The 21660-nt window shown below is 46.0% G+C and overlaps 1 protein-coding gene across 1 annotated transcript in view; it reads left to right on the top strand.

Moving 5' to 3' along the window:
* The window catches only part of RYR3 (ryanodine receptor 3), a 581277-nt gene that overhangs the window by 551422 nt on the left and 8195 nt on the right, over positions 1 to 21660 (top strand). The window contains exons 87-98 of the mRNA XM_045815782.2: positions 1280 to 1384; positions 3083 to 3164; positions 3817 to 5144; positions 7186 to 7244; positions 8135 to 8306; positions 9334 to 9420; positions 10678 to 10878; positions 13751 to 13881; positions 17980 to 18022; positions 18496 to 18623; positions 19036 to 19096; positions 19403 to 19549. Of these exons, the coding sequence (XP_045671738.2) occupies positions 1280 to 1384; positions 3083 to 3164; positions 3817 to 5144; positions 7186 to 7244; positions 8135 to 8306; positions 9334 to 9420; positions 10678 to 10878; positions 13751 to 13881; positions 17980 to 18022; positions 18496 to 18623; positions 19036 to 19096; positions 19403 to 19549 (2544 nt within the window). The remainder of the gene's footprint in view (positions 1 to 1279; positions 1385 to 3082; positions 3165 to 3816; positions 5145 to 7185; positions 7245 to 8134; positions 8307 to 9333; positions 9421 to 10677; positions 10879 to 13750; positions 13882 to 17979; positions 18023 to 18495; positions 18624 to 19035; positions 19097 to 19402; positions 19550 to 21660) is intronic.

Here is a 21660-nt window from a genome sequence, read left to right as displayed (position 1 = left end):
CAGGGTGGGGAATAAGGTGCTGACCTAAGACACTTTGGGAGTACAGACTGTGAGACCAAAGGCAAAAGGAACTGTACATAAACACCTCAGTTGCTAAAGTTTTTCCCATAGGGATACGTGTTAATAATTCTGCAACCATTCTACACATGTAATGGAAATGAGCAGTTACGAAATGGCAGGAGCCAGGCTTCTCACTGTTGAATGGTCACAGATAAGCAAGAAGAAGCTAGGTGGCCCACGTGGAAATGCATTAGGGTTGGCCAACTAAAAGAGTTCCCAGGGGCCAAAACTGGAACAATTTGAGTGACAAAATAGAATAGTATTGGATTATAACCCAGAGCATAAAACGAATATGTGGAGTCCATATTAATGCAAATGAATGATTAAATATATAAGAAAGAATAGACAAATCTCCCATGTAGAATTCCAAATGATTTATTTTTTTTAATGTTGAGTCAATGTGCAAAAATAGGGAAAGCTATTAAGATGGAAAATGAAAACCAGTAATGAAGTATTCCCTCTATGTTTGGCTTTCTGAGAAGATAGAGACGATATTATACCTACAGTTTAGGTTAATAATAAGAAAATCTTAACAGTAGTTGAACTTTAAGAATATATTTTTTAAAGATTTTATTTACTTATTTGACGGAGAGAGACAGCACAAGCAGGGAGAGCAGCAGGCAGGGGGAGAAGGAGAAGCAGGGCTTGATTCCAGGACCCTGGGATCATGACCTGAGCCAAAGGTGGACATTTAACCAACTGAGCCACCCAGGCGCCCCTGAACATTAGGAATATTATTCACATTTTTTCACTTGAGTAGATAGCCATGTGATCATAGCATTTTATGCATAGCTTTGCCTGAAAACAATAGGGCCTGCTTTTCAAATTGTGGAAGCCTGGAGTTCCTCGGAACCCCTCTTAAGTCAAGGTGGAGGGAGAGTGGGCAGGCATATCCTTCAGTCCCGTTTCGACCAGAGCATTTCACTCTTAAATAATATTCTTCTTTGTAGTATTTTATTTGACGAACACACTCTGAAGCTAAAAGAAAATCTCTGAAAAATGACTGCACTGTGAAATTCCTGGTGGTTTTTCCTAGACATAGGTTCCTATACAGGGGGGCAAAAAGTAATACCCTGGAAAATAGCCATAAAATACATGACTTTTGGAAGGAGCTGTCTGCTAATAGAAGCAGGTGTCCTGTGCACTGACTAGGGCGAGATTCAGAGCAGCTAATGATGAAATAAGTCTCCGTGAAATAAGGATGCCCTCCTCTCCATAGGGCCCTTGCATTGGGAACCAACAGAGCCTGGCTCACAGCAGGCTGTGGGACGCGGTGGTCGGCTTCCTCCATGTGTTTGCTAACATGCAGATGAAACTCTCTCAGGTACTGTGACCCTTCCCCGCTGTGTCATTGGTGAAATGCTAAATCACTCCCCAAGCCTTGGTATTGCCCTGTGTGGGTGTGGCTGCTGGACCAAATGGCTGGCCCAGCCATGCAGATGAGGTCTCACTTTTAAACCTGAGGGCTTCACTGGGCGATAGGAACGAATGCCTCCAGGGGGTGTCCCAGACAGGCTTTTGCATGGATGCAGCTTCCTTCCTTGTGTCCCCCCAGCCTACCCTTTACATAATTGCCTCAACACTCGCTTTTTATGATGCTCATCCCTTTTGCTTCCTTGTCACTGTTGTGTCAATTTATGACAATTTACCAGCCCCTTCTGGGTCTGTCAAATGTCTGCATGTCTCTGTAATTCATATATCCCTCCTCTCTCACCTTGGCTTCCCCTCCCTCCCTGTCTCTGCTTTTCCTTCTCACTCCCCATCTCTCTGGCAAGATGAATCAGAATTGCTCCGAGCATTTATTATGAACAAATAAATGGAGTGTATATAGTTGTCGATCGCCTCTCTCCATGGCAACACATGAGGGAGAACTTCAGGATGTGTTTCAGGCTGATTAGAGTAACATTTGCGGCATTAATTTAAGTAACGTGTGTCTAAAATTTTCAAGGCTGTCACGTCTGCCTCCGCTCTTCTGGAATGTGCTATTTAACCCTTTCATTTTTCCCCTTTTGACTCTGGCCTTATGGGAGGAGAGAGTTCTTGGGAGCGCCGCTAATTTGGCAATAATACATCCGCTCCTATGTCAGCCCAGACAGGGTGGTGCGGTGTGGAGGCTCTGGAGGCAGGAGCGTGGCCCTGCTACCTCTTCGCTGGTGACTTGCAGGAAGTCACTCCCCCTTCCTGGTTTTTGGTTCCATCGTCTGTGAAATATTGGGAATTAGAATAGATGATGAGAGGTCCCTTCCAGCTCTTCATACTCTGCACCTGTGATACTCCGTGTATAGCTTGAGCCAACGAAGAGGGCAGTCCCTCTGAAAGTTGAGAGACTCAACAAGAAACTGTATTTATGAGAGTCTGTACAAGCAGTGTGCCTCAGAACGCAGCTTTACATCTTACCCTCAGATTGCCCACCTCAGATCTTCCGAGGGTGGTTTTTCCTTCTGTGCCATCGAGTTTAAAACAGAGAGCTAACTTGGCGATGCCCTGTCTGCAAGGCTGAAATGAAAACCAATCAGACTAGTAGCAAAACCATCCAGAGGAATAGCCTCACTTCTGTAACATTTTAAGGGACCAGTGGCACCCAGATCACCACCAACTAGAATCAGGAGACTCTAAATTAACCCAGAAAGAAAGGAGAACCCACTTGGTGATTAGAACCTTGACACCTTAATTGGATCGCAGTAGTATTCCCAAAAAGCTCACCTGATCATTCAGTATAAAAAACAACACGAACTAGTAGAACTACCTAACGGCTCTTTGGTGCATTGGGTTGTTCAGTAGTTTTGGACAAGTGGTATGTCTTCCACATTGTACTAATAAAAGGGAAACTAAAGGAGCTCTCTTGGATGAGTCCGGCTGCCGCGAGCCTCCCTGATGCTACAAACAGTGGATGATAAGACGTCCACAGACACAATGGACATGACCTTCACCTAACCTTTCCAGAGCAGGCTCTTCTTGCTCACTGCCCTATACTTTGCTGAGGGATCAGATAGCTCAGGGGTATCTCCTGTTTCTGTTCTAGGATTCCAGTCAGATCGAGCTGCTGAAGGAACTCTTGGATCTCCTTCAGGACATGGTGGTGATGCTTCTGTCCCTCCTGGAAGGTTGGGCTGTTTGGTATAACTAGGCATTCACACAACTGTAATTGGTCTGAACACTAACCATACTAATCATGCAGATTATCCTTCTGGCAGGTCATTGATGCCATATGACATTGGCTAGAAAGCCAAATTCTCAGAAGCAAAAAAATGAGTGAGGGGCACATGGTCTGATGGACAAAGCCTGAAACCAACTCATGTTATGTTAATAGGAAAGCCAGAATGAACTGGGGAAAACCTCCAAGCTTTGCTCTCCCCTATCCTCTCCCTCTCCCCATTGCTTTCAGTACATCTGGCTGCCAGTGTGTATGCCAGCCATCTAGTTGGGCACCCTCCTAGGTCTAAGGGGATAAGAGGGGCACCACTTATCCCTATGTGTCCCCAATAATCTGATAACAAAACCACTTCCCGGGCCCCAGTCCAGATAAAAGGCACTGGCGTGGCCACCTCCTTCTCCCCTTTGTTACTTTCCCCCTTGGCTCCTAGTGGTGTAGTCTTTATGGCTTGCTGCTCCCTCCTGCCCATTTCCAAACCATCACGGTCAGGAAAGAGCCGACTGATTGGGCATACAAGTTTTCTAAAAATAGCTACCTGACCAGTTACAGGATGATTTGGGTTTATTTATATATTTGTATGTTTTTTTGAATCTGCCTCACAGGGAATGTGGTAAATGGAACTATTGGCAAGCAGATGGTTGACACACTGGTAGAGTCATCTACCAATGTAGAAATGATCTTGAAATTCTTTGACATGTTCTTGAAACTTAAAGACCTAACCAGCTCAGACACCTTCAAAGTATATGACCCAGACGGTAAAGGGATTATCTCCAAAAAAGAGTTCCAGAAGGCCATGGAAGGGCAAAAACAGTACACACAGTCAGAGACTGACTTTCTCCTTTCGTGCGCAGAAGCTGATGAGAACGATATGTTTAATTACATTGATTTTGTAGACCGGTTCCATGAGCCGGCCAAGGACATAGGGTTTAATGTGGCGGTGTTACTGACAAATCTCTCCGAACATATGCCAAATGATTCTCGCCTGAAGTGTCTGTTGGACCCAGCAGAAAGCGTACTGAATTACTTTGAGCCCTACCTGGGACGTATTGAGATCATGGGTGGGGCCAAGAAAATTGAGCGCGTTTATTTCGAGATCAGTGAATCCAGTCGAACTCAATGGGAGAAGCCCCAAGTGAAGGAATCGAAACGGCAGTTCATCTTCGATGTGGTCAATGAAGGTGGAGAGCAAGAAAAGATGGAACTGTTCGTGAACTTCTGTGAGGATACCATCTTTGAAATGCAGTTAGCCTCTCAGATCTCCGAATCTGACTCAGCGGACAGGCCTGACGACGAGGAAGAAGATGAAGATTCATCTTCTATGTTAGAAATTGAGGGTGAAGAGGAGGATGACAAGTCTTTTGAGTCTGCCTCTGCGTTTGCCATGGCCTGCGCCTCAGTGAAGAGAAATGTTGCCAACTTTCTGAAGAAGGCCACCCTGAAGAACCTCCGGAAGCAGTACAGGAAGGTGAAAAAGATGACCGTGAAGGAGCTGGTGAAGGTGTTCCTCTCTTTCTTCTGGATGTTGTTTGTGGGGCTCTTCCGGTTGTTCTTCACCATATTGGGAGGAGTCTTTCAGATCCTCTGGAACACGGTGTTTGGAGGGGGCCTAGTGGAAGGGGCAAAGAACATCAGAGTGACCAAGATCCTGGGTGACATGCCTGACCCCACCCAGTTCGGGATCCATGATGACACTCTGGATGCGGAGCGGGTGGAGGTGACTGAGCCAGGTGTGCCACCGGAACTGATTCACTTCGTGAAGGGTGAGAAGGGAAATGCAGAAGTCATGTCAGATCTCTTTGGATTCCGCCCAAAGAAAGAAGGCGGCTTAAAGCACGGGCCCAAAGGGGGCTTGGGTGACCTCTCAGAGATTATTGGCAAGGATGAACCCCCAACGCTAGAGAGTACTGTACGGAAGAAAAGGAGAGCACAGGTAAGCGTAAGTTGTTTCTGTCATCTCTTCTTTATGCCCAGAAATAGACTTGCAGTCAGTTCTGACACCAGTCCCCAAGGAGCCAACATCGTATTAGGTACCCGCTCTTCTACCCCTGATGCTGCAGGTCCGGCTCTGCCGTGTCTGCGAAGAGCAGCACTCAGATGGTTGTCTCAGGGTCTAGTTTCTGAATGGTCTTCAGTTTACATCGCGGAGACCAAACCTGACGGTCTTCCACGACTTTATTAGAAGGTTAGTTCTTACGGTGCACAGGTTCAGTGAGTGAATGGAAAGCCTAGAACACCAGGTGGAGGTTTCCCTCACTATCCAAATGAGAGTGTTCCTGTAAAACCTGTCATAAGCTGAAGTGGCATAAAGCAAAGAAGCATTTAGCATTTCATGAAGGTAAAAATCCTTTTTGGATTTCTTGCAGTTAACATAGGTCCTGGTGGAGGTCTTTCATAAAAGCGACGTGGCGTAAAGCCGATTTTCTGATGGTAGGAGAAACCTAGAGAGCATAAGGGGAGACCTTTCTTTTGAGATAATATTTGTGCAGTGTCACAAATGGTCCAGATGATATCATTTAGCTGACCATCATGCTTGGAACATTTTCATTCTTGAGATGCACCCACTATCCAGTTTGGACTTTGAGTCAGTTGACTAGATTAAGGGAATAACAGTAATTCAAAGCCCCTTGGTCACGGAAAGTTCTGGGTGTTCCCCTCCATGGCAGCATCCAACTCACAGCATCATTCTAGCATCAAAAAGAATGTGGAGAGAAGTGTGAAGATGTCAGAGGCCAAAGATAATTTTTATTCATTTCATTAATATTTATTGAATACTTAATATGTGCTTCCCACTGTTTGGGGCTTTGAGAAGACAGTGGTGAGTGAGAAGTGCATTGTCCTTGTAATTTAGTGGAAGAAAAATGGACATTGTGGAAGTCAGTACAAGCATGAAGAATGTTAGGAAGGAAGAATGCTAGGTAAAGGAAATGTATAGGAGAGATCTCACCTAATTTTGGAGAGTTTGGGATGGGAAGCATCAGAACCATAGGCCTTCTTGCAATATGAATTTATTTACTCTGTTTTGTTCCCTGTTGTAGCCCCAGGTCCCAGACAGAGTTTGATACATAATAGGGACTCATTTAAGGCCTGTTACGTACCAGGCTGTGTTCCTAGGATCCATGGGAATACATTGCTTTACAAGAAAGACAACACTTTTGCTTTAATAGATCTTAACTTCTAGTGGAAGAAGACAACAAATCAATAAGACAATTACCATTTGTGACACATGCTGAAAGAAATGTACAAGGCCACCTGTTACAAATTGAATATGGGCCCTACTATGAATAGAATGGTTAAGGAGACTTCCGAAAAGGTGTCACCTGAACCAAGTCCTGAGGATGGCAGGCACAGGAAAGACCAGTCATACTCCAGGGGGAGAAGTGGCTTGTATAAAGATCTTGGTGCAGGGAAGGATTTGGAATGTGCCAGGAAAGAAAATGAGGTCTGGCTATTCAGGTGTAGGAAGTAATGAGCCAAGTGGTACAAGACAAGGATAGGGAGAAAGGCCATGATCACATAGGCCTTGTAGGCCTCACTGAGGAGCTTGACTTTTATTCTAAGTGCAGTGGTCATCAGTCAGAGGGATTGGGGTAGTGGTTAAGAGGATTGAAGACAAGGCAGGAATTCTGTCTGGAGCAAGCAGGTTGTGGATTGTACCCGGTGTGATCTGTGTCCCATCCCTCCCTGACCCCGTGGGGCAGTAGGACCAGTGCCGGGGGTCCTAGCACAAGTTTCCTCTGGGAGTTGAGTAATAGCAGGGCAACTGGGTTTTGAAGTTTGCAGTCTTTGCGTTGGCATTGCTCCAGAGTAGTTTACGCTTACATCCCGTGATCCTGAGGAAAGCAGAGGCATTCTGAAAACAGAAAGCCAGGAGACGTGCGACCAAGGAGACGAAACAGCCAGTGCTATATATGGCTCGTGACCGCGATCTCCTCAACTTGAGGGAAACTTAACTGATTGTTATTTTCGTCCAGGCAGCAGAGATGAGAGCAGCACATGAAGCAGAAGGGAAAGTGGAGCCAGAGAAGACAGAGTGAGTTCTTGGTGGCCTCGGCTGCTTGCAGTGCTACGGCAGAGTTCTTGATGCCATTGACTTTTCTTTGCTGTGCTAAATAGAAATCTTGATTTGTCTTAATACAAGAAACAGATACCGTGCAAGCCCTGGACACATTTCTTTTGACCCCAGCTATATAATAAACACGTTCTATTAATCACGTTAACTTTGTCAGTGCACCAGTAGATCAGAATTTCACCATCTGGCCAAATATTGAACACCCACACTTAGCAACTTCATATAATGCTGGTGGTTTTATCTAATATATTGAATACATATTACACGCCAGGGTCTGAGCTAAGGTGTTTTGTTGTTTGTTTTTTTTTTTTTAAGAGCAAGAGTGCGTATAGGGGAGAGAGGGGCAGAGGGAAAGGGAAAGAATCTCCAGCAGACTCCCTGCTGAGCTCAGAGCAGATGCGGGGCTCCGTCCCACGACGCTGAGATCATGGCTTGAGCTGAAATCAAGAGTCGGACACTTAACGGACTGAGCCACCCGGGCGCCCAGTGTGCCACGTTCTTTTGTACAGTATCTCAATTCCTACCACAAGCTTAAAAGAATAGGTATTCCTACAAATTCCAAAAGTCTTAAAAAATAAAGGACCACTTTTCTGGAGGGAAAAAAAATTGTTTAGCCCCATATCAGAAGAGGAGTGCAAACACATTTATAACTGACTCACCCCTATGACCGCGGCTCCTCAAAGCGGCATCGCTCATTAAATGCAGAGTTGACATCCAGGCACCATGGGTGATACAGACTTGAAGTTCCCACCCTCCAGGAACAATGACAAGATTTATTTTTAATTTAGTCTCCCTCTCTGGGCCAGACCTCCCGCTGCCCTTCTGTGCTGATGGGTCTCTCATTCCTACAGCCTGGAAGAAGGGGAGAAGGAGGTTATGGCCAAAGAGGAAGAGCAAGCCGAGGCCCTGTGGACAGACGTGACAAAGAAGAAGAAGCGACGGCGGGGCCAGAAAGTCGAGAAGCCGGAAGCCTTCATGGCTAATTTCTTCAAAGGGCTGGAAATCTATCAGACCAAGTTACTGGTAAGCGATCCAACCCTGGCCTGGCACAGACCTCAGACAGCGGCCACATTCCGCTTCACTGTTTGATTCTTTATGCTCCTTCCTCTTTCTTATTCCTCCTCCTTCCTCTTCTCCCTCTTCTGTCTGGTCTTTGTTTGTTGGAGGCAAAGCAGAAGAGAGTAACCTGGGCAAAGCCAAGCGCTCCAGCCCCTCCACCTAGCCCGGGATGCCCGATGCTATCCGCAGGAGGGCGCAGAGACCGCTTCCTAGCTGGTCCTTCATGTGTGTCCTGTGCAGACTTGGCTGATCCTAGCCCAAAGTTCAGAAAGAGTTGGGTCATCTGGGACGCAGAGAGAATATGGCTCTGTTAGGTTATTCCACATGCAGCTAGCTCGCAGCATAGCTCGGAAGGTCCTTTCTCTGACATATTTCCCAGTGAGGGACAGTTGCTGATGGCCAGGACAACACCACTGGGGAGAGCCCCTCCACAGAGGGCTTGAGAGCTTTCCCCAAGGAGCTACCATTCCATTCCTCAAGGGCGGGATTTTCTGGGGAAGACGACAGTGGGAATGCTGCCCCCTGAGAGGACAGAGGCAGAGGCTTTGTGACTTACAAAGGGACAAGGACTCTAGGTCACAGACTGGCCGCCTCCACGCTGGGAGCTATAGGGCTCTTCTGTGGGCCTCGAATACTCGTAATTTCCAAATACACTGCTATATGCGTGGTTCCACTCATACAACACACACACACACACACACACACACACACACACACACACACACACACACGAACACCTTCGCAATAGCATTTGAATACTCTGCTGGTGGCGTATTTAGGCATTTGGTTCCCTGAGGGATAACCCAGAGCAGGGTTCCCTTGAGCATCGTTCTCAGCTATTTTTTTTTAATCAGTGTCCCTGATTCCTCCCCAAGTAAGTCGCAACTCCAGGATTGTCTTAGAAGAGTGTGACCAACAAGTAGGACTTTTCCCGTGTACATCTCTTTCCCTTCTAAAACTCTTCGACTCCTGCCTGTGCTTTCCTTTGCAGCATTACCTGGCCAGGAATTTCTACAACCTGAGGTTCCTCGCTCTGTTCGTAGCCTTCGCGATCAACTTCATCCTGCTCTTTTACAAGGTGAGACCGCATTCAGGACTTATTTGCTAAATTTACTATATATTTTTTAAAATCCTAACAGAATGTATGCTCTTAATTAGAGCAAAAATGCTAATATCTAAGGAGATATCTAAGACCTTGGCTTCTAAAGGAATATGGTCTTTAGCAGCCTGGAGAATGGAGACACTGCTTGCCAGGGAAGCCAGTTTTGGGCACTATTTCCGGAGTTCAGGCTTGTTCTAGTCACTACTTCATACACTCTCCAAATGTGTGTTGGGTACCTCCCATCTGCTGGACCCTGTAGTGGGCACTGCATGTATTTCAAACTGAATAATAAATATAGTTCTTTCCTTAAAGGATAAGGTGAAAGAAAGCCGTTATCATTGGCCCCTAAGTTAGAACCATTATGAAGAAGGAATTAACAGTAGTTGGTTTTTGGATATGGGAACAGAGGGACTGATCAGGATAAATAAAGATTTTGAACACTGATAAGTGGGTCTCGTAGACCAAAGGCACATAATGTTAGTGGAATGAATGAATGATAGGTCCTGGATTCTCGACATCGTCTTTAACTGGCTATCTTAACTTTTGCCTCTCTCCCTTTCTATCTAAAACCACCACTCTAACTTTTATAAAACCTGCTTTTACCTACATCACCCTACCACTAGGTGAAACAAGTAATCGCTGTCTGTTGCCCATAGAGGAGAAACGGAAGTCTGTACAGGGGTGTGACAAAGCTGAGGTTTAAATGTACCGAGGTTGAAGTGACTGTCACAGTCATCCAGGTGAAGGGAGCCAGCAGGTGGTGGAGCTGCAGGCAGAGAGCCTCGCAGGTGTAGATTTGGGGGTCATCTGTGTCATAATGGCAGTTGAAGCCATGAACATCACAGGTGTTTGGAAAGAACGGAAAATGTCGAGTGCATGTGTGCACACGTGCGTGCACTGGTACACATGCGTGTTTGTGTCTCAGCCGCCTCCCCAGGCCACGGCATTTCAGAAGTTACCTCCCGTGGCATAAGGATCATAGCATAGATAGTACAGCGTTCCTAACTTTGAAATTTTTGCTTTTTTTTGGAGATTGTCTTTGTCTCTTAAAATGTTGTTCATAGTTATTAGAGAGACTGGAGATTCCTAGGAATAAGTTACGGAAAACCTCATTCACTCAGCAGGCAATGCTACGTCCCTACTCTGTGCAGCATGCTAGCTTCCTAAACAGTGGAGGAGAGCCCAGGGGCAGAGGCTCTTTCTGATCTTAAGAGAGTGTGTGTCTTGGGCCAGGTCACTGAAGAACCTTTAGAAGAAGAGACGGAGGACGTTGCAAACCTGTGGAGCTCCTTTAACGACGAGGAAGAGGAGGAAGCGATGGTGTTCTTCGTCCTGCAGGAGAGCACTGGGTACATGGCGCCGACGTTGCGGGCCTTGGCCGCCATCCACACCGTCATCTCTTTAGTGTGCGTGGTGGGCTATTACTGCCTGAAGGTGAGTCGCTGGCCACTCTGAATCTAATCGGACTCCTTGGGGGAGACACAGCATTTTGAACCCAGCCAGGCCTTTGTTCTCCAGGACTTTGCTGGTAGACCGGGGTTCATGGAGCAGTGGCATTGCCATCACTGGGGAGCGGCTTAGAACTGTAGACTCTTGCCACACCCCGAGCCTTTTAAATCAGAATCTCCAACTCAGCGTGCCTCCCGGGGGATCTGTGTTCACGCTAGTTTGAGAAGCCTTGCTCTGGGAGTCCCTTTTCAGGCACTTCCAGTTGAATTTCACAGGATTAGAATCACCGGGCGTGGTCACACGTGGAGCTAGTAATGAGAGCTGCTTCTGATCTTTGAACTTAGGTTGGAATTTTTATAAAAATGCTTTTCACCTTTCAAAATGTGTTAGGGTTCAAGTACTCGAGATCTCAGAGGAAGACTTACTGATAAGTTACTGTTTCAGTTATCTAGTGCCGGCTAGATTTCCCCCAAAGCTCAGTGGCTTAAAATGACGATCGCTTTCTCTCTCTGATTCTCTGGCCTGACTGGGCACATTTGAGCCGTCCCTCTGCTCCATGTGAAGGCAGCCGTGTCAGCAACCATCTGTCGGCTCAGCGGGGCTGGCCCGTCCACGATGGCACGCTCTCACGCCTGGAACATTGGCAGGGAACGAACAGCTGGAAGGCTGGGCTCAGCCGGGGTAGCTGGGCCTCTCTCTCTCTCCATGAAGACTCCGCAGGGTCAGCCCAGATTCATTGCTGCCCAGGAGATGGGGGGAGCCACTCCAGGGCATGAATATCAGGAGACCGTTCACTGGAGCCATCTTCACGTGCTACTATGGTTATGAATCTTCATGTAGTCCTATGAATCCTTCTATTTTTGGTGTTCTAAGTCTGGTTCCGCTGCTACTAAACCACATCTTTTTTCTCATTACATTTTCTTTTCTTCTCTTAAGTCTCCTTGGCCAGACACCACGCCATCTTCTCTCTGGGAAGAGTCCACAATGTGTATTCCTGTCCTTGTGGCCGTCACTTCCCCCCGTGAACTAGAGTGTGCTGTGGGAGGTCTAGCTGCCCCACTGGGGAGACCATGTGCCCTGACCCACACTAAGGACTCCTGTGTAATGATGAAAGCACAGAGTTTGGAGCCAGGCTGCCTGGGTGGGACTCCCAGTTCTGCCACTAACTTCACCATTCCTATGATTCCTCGCCTGTAAAAATGGGTGTTATAATAATAACACCAACTCTTGGGAGTTTTAAATGAATTCATATGTACAACAGGACTTGGAACCCCAAACGTAGTAACCACGGAAGCATGTTAGTAGCTTACCTTAGTTCAGCATCCTGGGGCTCAGCTTGTTGGATTCGGTGCAGGTATACTGGTGACCTAGAGAAAACAAAAGGTCAACACTACCTACGGAATAAGGATGTGGAGGTCCTCCTTACAAGGGTGTACACACCCTTAGAAGATTGAAGGGGGAATGCTTCGAACCCCAGCGATGAGTACTGCTCTAACCCTTGGTATTATTATTATTCGGAACCCTTTCCGAATACAGCAGACGTTATTCAGACAGGCTTCACCTTTGCTGTCCCTCCCACGTCATCCATTAGCGAGCAGCAATCATTGATTCCTCACAGTGTGCACATGCCTATTACTAGCTTTCGCCACCTTCCTGTCATTAGTCTTTTATCTTCTCGGCGGTGTTTTGTCATTTTAAAGGAAAAAAGGGCAAGAAGTAACTCTTTACAAATCATTATCTAAGTTTTATCTTTTTTTTCTTGGAAATAAAGAAATAGTGTGGGGCATATGGATTTCATGAGCTTTGAGGAAGAGTTACTGGAAGAAACTGTTTGGAGACCCAGGCCCGAGGGATATTGCCACATAACCAGTCGCTTTCCGGCCGCGTGACAAGCCCCGGCCCTGTCTGCGTTGAGCTTTCCTGGCTAGAGGAGCCCCTGGCCACTCACTTCCTGGGATTTCAGTAGTCTCCTCTGACCTCACTCACTCTGTCCCTTATTTGAAGTATGTGTGTCTGGTGATGGTTGGGGCAAGTAGATTACTTTCCCCTCCTCGTCTGTGTACGCTTTTGGTGGTAGTCATCAGATCCATGCCATCATCTCTAGGCTAAAAGGACAGTGACAACTGGAAGACAACAGGGAGTGACAGGAACTCTCAGGAAGAAAACTGCAATACAGAAAGACTGTACAGAGCCCAGTAAATCCTCTCCTCCTAGCTAGCAAGCCATGTTTCATCAACCAAACATCAACACCATGGGATGAATAAGACTGTAGCCATCGAAGGGGGCTGGAACATTCCATGGGATTTCTGTGGCTGACCAATCCGTTCTACAATAGTTCATTTTCCTTCTAAGTCTTGGTTCAACTCCAGTCTAGGAGTCCTAGGGGACCTAACTCATTTGGCCCAGGGACTGGTCTAAATATGGCCTTCCCAGGATGGGTCAAGGAGTCCAGTTTGTATTACTATCAGCTATTTAAACCTTGAAGGGTGGCCCACATGAAACCAGCTTTTTGGAGAGGGAGGCATATTAGCCAAAGGAGTGAGAAGAGATTTATTTGACTTTAGATCCACAACGAGGCACCCTAAGAATCCTATTACAAAGAGATTACTGCCCCAGGGGCACCTGGCTGGCTCAGTCAGAGGAGCATGTGACTCTTGATCTCAGCATCATGAGTTCAAGCCCCAGGTTGGGTATAGAGATTACTTAAAAAAAAATAAAATAAACTTAGAAAAGAGAGAGAGAGGGAGAGAGAGATTACCACCCTGAAGTTGGAAAGGCCAATTTGTGGGGAATGCTTAGGAGAGAGTGCAGTAATTAGAAAGCCTCCTTTGAGTAACCAGTGTCTTCCCACTCCTAGGTCCCTCTGGTGGTATTCAAAAGGGAAAAAGAAATTGCCAGGAAGCTGGAGTTCGATGGCCTGTATATCACTGAACAGCCATCTGAAGATGACATCAAGGGGCAGTGGGACCGCCTGGTAATCAACACACCGTAAGTGTCCCCTCACCTCCGTCCCAAAAAGGAAAAGCAGTCTGTACTGGAAATAGAATGACATGTTCTTAACCAGCCTCGGACTGATTAATATGAAGCTTTTGGGGGGGGGCGGGTTCCAGGACTTATTTTCTCCACTGCCTTTCTAGTAAAATAGCCTATTGCCCCTCAAACACTTGTGTGTATCTCTATGCATTTAATGGGGGACAGAGGATGTGACCAGGGAGGGCTGAGCATATTTAATGAAGACCAGAGGGCCCGGAACAGTACGACTTAGTTTTCCATGTTCAAGTCATACAGAATGTTTCCCTGGCCCGGGGGTTCTGCGATCATCTGATCAGCTTCTCCAGAGTTCCCATACGGCATAGCAGTTAGATAACAGCACCACCTCTGAAGTCTTCTCAGACAAGTAGCCTGGTTGGTACTAGAACTCCTCCCATTACCACTTGGTAGGCAGTTCCTTGGGCAGTTAAAACAGGGCCATGCGGGGAGGGGGCCTACAACCTATGGCGTGAAGCCTGCTTTGTTGGTAGGCATGTGTATAATTAGTACCACGGTGAGAAAGAGCATTGATTCTCCAGCCAGAGGTGGGACACCAAGTCAGCTCTGTCACTCAGTTGTCTGTGAAAGGCGCAAGGAATGAAGCCTGCTGAGCCTCCATTTCCTCTTCACTAATAGAGGCACGAGATTACCACCTCCTGAAGCCTGGAGCATCAGCGAATGTGTGTTACATGCTTGGTACAGGGCCTGGCATGGGTAGGCATCAAGCTGTTCGTCATTCCCTTTCTCTACCTGTTCAAACAATGGCCATCACCATTAGTGAAGGTAACACTGGCGTGTTCACAAATGGGAAAATGAGAGTTTCGAGATAAATTAATGTGCCGAAAGAGAAGAATACAGGGCGAGATATATAAACAGAAGTGACGGTGTTGAAACTCTTAGCTGTGCCAATTCAACTGTGCACGTCTGCAAACAACCACCCTGACCCCTGGGGAAAGAAAATCGCTCCTGATGCAGAGACGGTCAGGCAAACGGAGGGAGGCAGCTTTATAAAGGCACAACGGAGATCTTTAAAATAGTCTCTAGAACAGGAAGACTCTTCTCTTGATGGGGGGAAGTGAGCATGCAAATCAGAAGCTGTCCCGGCTCCAGGTCCTCGGCGAGCCCTCAAATGAGGGAAACTACTAAGCCCGGTTTCCCACCCTTTGTCATCACATCACAGAAATTTTGGGTCCTATTAAATAATGTGATTCTTCAGTCAGCTTTCTGCAATTAGCAGTAATGCTTGTGTGTGTGACACAGGTGATATGGCCTAAAAGTCCCAGAAAAAAGGCAGTTTAGTATCGAGAAATATAAGTATTTAAGGAGTTAGTGAGATGAGTACATGAAAATGTTCCAACAAGGATATTTGCGGGGTTTTTTTTATTTGAAGTGGCTTAAATGTCCATGAGTAGAGAAATGCATAAGTAGCTGTTTTAAAATTTTGAGGTGGATGAATCATTTTTTCCCGCAATAATGGCATCATAATACATGCAGTGCTTTGCAGTAACCTATTTTTTAACAGTTAACTATGTACCGAAGAGAGCTATCTTTTTGTATTGTTAAATACGCATATTAAGAAAATATAAAATGTTTATTTTAAAGTATAATAACGAACCTCAAAGTTTTACAAATGGAACCTTGCTCATAGCTTCCAAGTCCCAGATGTTCTCCCTGATCGTAACCTCCCCAACCGTCGCTTAACTCCTCTCTTGGCTTTAGTGATATTCGTTCTTTTGCTTTAGTATATAGTTTACCACTTAGGTATGTGTCCCTAGAAGCGTTCTCTCACGTTGACTATTTCTGAACTTTGTGTAAGTGGAATTATGCACTATGCACTATGCGGTCATACTTGGTTCGACACGGCACCGGGGACTCACCCGTGCTGATGTGTGGAGCCACAGTTTGCTCATTTCAAAACTGTAGCGTTGTCCATTAGATGAGTGATTATCATGTGTATATCATGTGTTCACCCACTTCCCTGACGGTGGCTATCTCAGCCGCTTCTGGTTTCTGGCTTTTACCAACAGAGAGACAATGAACACTTATATAGCTGAGGCTCCAGTAAAAGGGTTTCTCTAGAGCAGAGACCAGGAAAGGGATTTGCTTAGTAGTAGGGTATGCAGATGTTTGTGTTGATTCACATTCCAGCCACCACTGTGTGAGAGCTCCTGCTTCCCGCCTCTTGGCCACACCTCAGATACTCAGATAATTGGGCTAATTCGGTAGGTGTGTAATAGCATCTCACCGTGCATCTCCTTCCTTTCTAAAGAGGCTGAGGATCTTTTATTATTTTTGACCGTTTATACATAGAAGTATTGTTTATTGGTAACATTTCCCTGCTGGAGGTTCTGTTGTCTACCTCACACTTTAAGGAATATTATCAAGTAAAATTATGTTTTCTACCTTCAAGGAGCTTACATACTTAGGGGACAAGAATACTCAGACCAAGGTAAGATCATGTCTGTGAAATGGTCTTGCCTGGAACCTTCAGTCAGTGGCCCTGTGGCTTCACTTGTGGAATTTTCCACTTAGGACAAAATGTGACCAAAGCTGAGTTGTACGTTACGGACCGTTTGTATAAGGGATTTAAGAGAAAGGAGATTTTAGTGTGGACAGAGGAAGACTGGGTTGATTTTTTTATTTGCCTTGTTTATTTTAGGTTCTAAATGTAATCCATGAAAAAAATCAAGTAGAAAAACGTACAAAGAAGAAAATCAAAATAATAATTTCCATGCCTCCAGAGATAAAATCTATTACCACTTTACTCTGTAAACTCAGCATTTGTTTTTGCTTTTAAGTGACATTTTGATGTTTGAAACAAAGAAATTGCTTTAGCTTTCCCCCTCCCCCCATCCCTGAAAAAAATTTTTTTAAATGTTGTCAGCCTGTTGGGTGGAAAGTGGCATTTGCTGAGGGTTATTCTGAGAGGTCCGTGAATAGAGGGAAGTCCTCACTTCCATATCACCAGCTTGGGTGGTCTTTATAGGAGACTCTTGTTGCAGAAGAATGGACTCACATTAAGGGAAACAGAACTAAGAATGCATGCACCAAGGACCAGAGGTTCCTTGGCTGCAATCTAGACTCACAAGGAACTCTCCCAGGAAAGATAACCACTGTGGAAGGGAGAAAAGTCTTTTTTGAGAGAGAGAGAGAGAGAGAGAACAAGCACACAAGGGGGGGGAGGGGCAGAGGGAGAGAGAGAATCCCAAGAAGGCTCCCTGCTGAGCACAGAGCCCGACGTGGGGCTCGATCTCATGACCCTGAGATCATGACCTGATCTGAAATCAAGGGTCAGATGCTTACCCGACTGAGCCACCCAGGTGCCCCAAGAGAAAAACATCTTAAATGGTTCTTGCTAACATACCTGAAAGTGACGGTTCCTCCTGGACTTTACAAACTCTTTGCACTGGAGCTGGTATAAGTTACTAGGCTGAGGAAAGACATTCCTCTGAGGGGTTAGGGATGGTAGGGTAGATCCCTCCAAAAGACAGAGGGATCTAATTCCCTGAGAAAAGCAGACCCCACAGGAGTTATATGGGGTTGGAGAATAGAGGGAAGAGCACTCTGCTTAAGAAAACCCCCACACACACATGAACTAAAGGGATTCCCATACTGGAAACGTCATCAAGTTAGGGACCTTGTCTGTATTTTCCACCACTGTATCCCTATCACCTACCCCAGGTGCCAACATAAGGTTAGATACTCAGTGAATGAAGCCTGAATGCATGTGCTTTCCTACGGGGTTTCGTTTCTAGTTATACTGGGATCAAGAAATATGTACTTGCTTCTGTCTAGTCTACCACCACAATTCCGGGCTCTTTATTAGAAATTTGAGGCAGAATATGCAGAGTGGCTCTCCAGGTGTTTCGGAAGTCAAGACAAAGAAGGAAAACCATGTATCAGTTAGATCTGTGCTGACCCTGAGCTTCCATCAGTCTGAATTCTTGAATGAGTGGGACAAACCCAAGGAGATCCCGGATCCAGACACAGATCACACAGCATCTTGACGTGTTTGCCTTGATGTTAAGAGCCTCCCCTCTTCCTTTTCTTTTTCAGATCTTTTCCTAATAACTACTGGGACAAGTTTGTCAAGAGAAAGGTATGCCTTGTCAGTTGGTGGGGGTGGGGGAGTGGTTTCCATGACCACCAAAGAAATGTAGAATTTTTTTAAGTTCTACATATACAAACATGAATAAATTTTGCCGTTGTTTTTCTGATGGTATCTTGAACAGAGTAAGTCACAGAAGGGTTTTTGTATGAACATATGTAGGTTTTGGCTCCATTCCTATACTCATCTGCCCTAAACAGCTTAACATCATCACTACTTTCTGCATACTAGTTTTCTTCTCCCCTCCAAAAAGAGATCGGCTTGAGAAGCGGTTTCCACTTGGTCTCTTTAGTTTCTGTCTTCTCCCGGGGCTATTGTTTTCCTGTTTTCCTGTAGCATTTTGAATCGTGTCTTCATCAACCCCCTTGAAAGAGCCCAGAGCCTAGTGGAGCTCTGAAGACCTCGGGGCTGGAGACGGCACCGCGATGCGTGGCCCGAGCTCACCCTGCGTCCTCTCTCTCCAGGTGATCAACAAGTACGGAGATCTCTATGGAGCAGAACGCATTGCTGAGCTCCTGGGTTTGGACAAAAATGCCCTTGATTTCAGCCCGGTCGAAGAGAGCAAAGCAGAAGCGGCCTCTCTGGTGTCATGGTACAGAGCTTAGGGTTCAAATCCCAAGTCTGGCCCAAGTAGAGCCTTAGTTTTTGCAGTTCTCTTCAGTGTGCCAGAGGGAAGGGCTGCAGCACACCCGCGTGCGCTCAGGCTCTGGTCTGGCTTAGGTGTTTTCTTCTAGATTCTGACCTAGTGGGAGAACACTGGCTTCAAAAATTTAAAGACCTATCAGTTTTTATGCCTGTTAGAGTTGAAAGAGAAAGACTAATTAAAATTTCGAGATGTGTGATTCAACCATTCTCGGTCTCATGGGAAACACATACAACTTGATAAAGCTCAGAGCTATGTTTAGATTATTAACCTGAGAGAAAAAACTTAATTTTTCCCCTTATTAAACACTTAACTAAAGTCTGACATTTATAAGTTTTAAAATTTTTCTGTTCCCCTTTAGGCTGAGTTCCATCGACATGAAGTACCATATCTGGAAACTGGGAGTAGTTTTTACCGACAACGTGAGTACAGCACCCGGGAAAACAAGGTTCTGTCCCGCAGGATCAGGGATGTCATTGGAGGCCAGGAGCCACAAGCTAGGGCAGGTGCCAAGAAGATTCAGTGCTCTGTTATCAAAGCCGGAGGGCCTTCCTGGTGCGGGGGGACCAGTAGCCGTGGAAGGTGGTTGGGCTTTCACTTGGCAATTCTTAGGCCAGTCACAGCACCTCAGCTCCTCAGTATCCAGGGAAGAAATGGTTTAATGGGCCCATCAGGAGGCACGAATGCCTGGAAGGTTGCTGACTCACCTCTCCGTCCTTCCTCCACAGTCCTTTCTCTACCTTGCCTGGTATACAACCATGTCCGTCCTGGGCCACTACAACAACTTCTTCTTCGCCGCTCATCTGCTGGACATTGCAATGGGCTTCAAGACGCTGAGGACTATTCTGTCATCTGTCACTCACAATGGCAAGCAGGTATATGTCATGGCGTATAGTGCACCTTTCTTGGCCAGACGTGTGAACTAGTAGATTGTTGTTGCAAAACTGCGGCCGTCACTCAAGAGACGTAAGACCTTGATGTAGAAACCGTGAACATTTAGATCAACCGGGAAAAAAGGGAAGGGAAGGAGGTGATGGATGTGAGAATCACTCTGGAGACTTTTGAGGTTTACCCTTTCCTCCATGAATCTGATACCTTCCCTGGGGGGTTGGTGAGTCGGCTATGCAATTAGGAAGCTCCCCGGGAACTTCTGATACATGCTTCTGACTAAGAAGCAATCACTTAGACATATATATACACACATACGTGTCTGTATCTGTATCTCTATGGACCTGGCTATGTCCAGCATCATCAGTATCCAGTCTGTTTTCTACAGTGTTGTCAGGGTCAATCCCTTGATTAAAATCTTCTAATGGCTCCTTTTGTCAACAAATTCAAACTCCTTAGCATTTCATTCCCCATTAAGTGCAACTTCGTAAATGAGACAGGAGTTCCCTCCCGTCTCTAAACCTTTGTGTAGGAGAGGGAGAAAAGAAAGAAGTTAAAATGTGCCTGGCTTTGTACAGCCAATATGGAGAACCGTATGGAGGCTCCTCAAAAGATTAAATCTAGAACTGCCACATGATCCAGCAGTCCCACTTATGGGTATATATCCAAAGCCCATGAGATCACTGTATCAAAGAGATACCTGCATACCCATGTTCATTAAAGCATTATGCTTAATAGTCAGGATATGAAAAAACCCAAGTGTCCATCAGTAGAGGAGTGGAGACAGAAAATGTGGAATGTACATACAATGGAAATCCTGGCATTCACAACATAGATGGACCTTGAGACCACTAATGCTAAGTGAGATAAGCTAGACAGAGAAATACAAATACTGTATGATCTCACTTATACGTGGAATCTAGAGAAATTGGACTCCTAGAACCAAAGAGTAGAATGACGGTTGCCAGGGGATGGGGGGGAAAGGGCCATGTTGGTCAGAGAGTACAAACTTTCAGCTATAAGATGAATAAATTCTGGGGATCTAATGTAAAGCATGGTACAATCTTGTAGTTAAAAATACTGTCCCGTGTACTTGAAATTTGCTAAGACAGTAGATCTGAGGTGTTCTCGCAGCCGCCCCCACCACACACACACACACACAGAGTAATTGTAACTGTGTGAGGTGACAGATGTGTTAATTGCCTTGATTATGGCATCATTTTACAATGTATACATATACTAAATCATCACCTTGTACACCTTAAAAAATAGGGATTCCAATCAGAAAGAAATAAAGTCAAAATTGATGTTTAATTCTAAAATGAAAGGTGTTAGAATCAGATCTATAAATACGGAGAACCAATGGTTGCCAGCGGGAAGGGGGCTGGCGGGTTGGGCCGAATGGGTGAAGGGAGTGGGAGGCACAGGCTTCCAGTGACGGGATGAAGAAGCCGCGGTAATGAAAAGCTCAGCACGGGGAAGACAGTGGGGTTGCGGTAGCGCCGCGCGGGGACTGACGGGAGCTCCGCTTGTGTTGAGCGTGGTAACACGGGGACCTGCCGAGTCACCGTGCTGCACACCTGCCACTGACGGAACGTTGTCAGCTCTACCCAAACACATTTCTGAAAGATCATCAGGGATTAGGGTGGCTTGTTTCTTGTTTTGGTTGGTGATAAACATGGAGAAAAGCTAGAAATACACATTTGCTGCCACATACGAGCTGCTCGGGTTTGGGGAGGTGACAGCAGAACCGGTGACCAGGTGTCTGCCTGAGTGTGGATGCTTCCGTACGGGTCCTGGGAGTAAGGCCGCTGTGTAATTTTACCTGCGTCTTGGGAACTTTGACCCTGTAAAGCAGGGTTTCCCTAGTGTGAGCTGTGGAACACCACTTCTACAATACATTCTTTTAGGGTGATTTCCTTCCCCTGTACTCAGATACTGAAACTTCAGTTTTTCTTGATTTGGCTTAATGGCGTTACACAGAACTGTACCTTAAATGGAAAGCTTAAACAATGAGTTTCTTATATGGGCTTGCTAAATAAACTCTGGCAAGATTTAAAACAACCAAACCTGTGCCCATCTGGCCATGGGCCGGGTG

The sequence above is a fragment of the Ursus americanus genome, chromosome 36 (genome assembly GCF_024610735.1).
Source record: "Ursus americanus isolate L20-20 chromosome 36, mUrsAme1.1.p, whole genome shotgun sequence".
Lineage (NCBI taxonomy): Eukaryota > Metazoa > Chordata > Mammalia > Carnivora > Ursidae > Ursus > Ursus americanus.
Note: the sequence above shows the minus strand (reverse complement) of the source record. Positions and strands in the feature narration are given on the sequence as shown.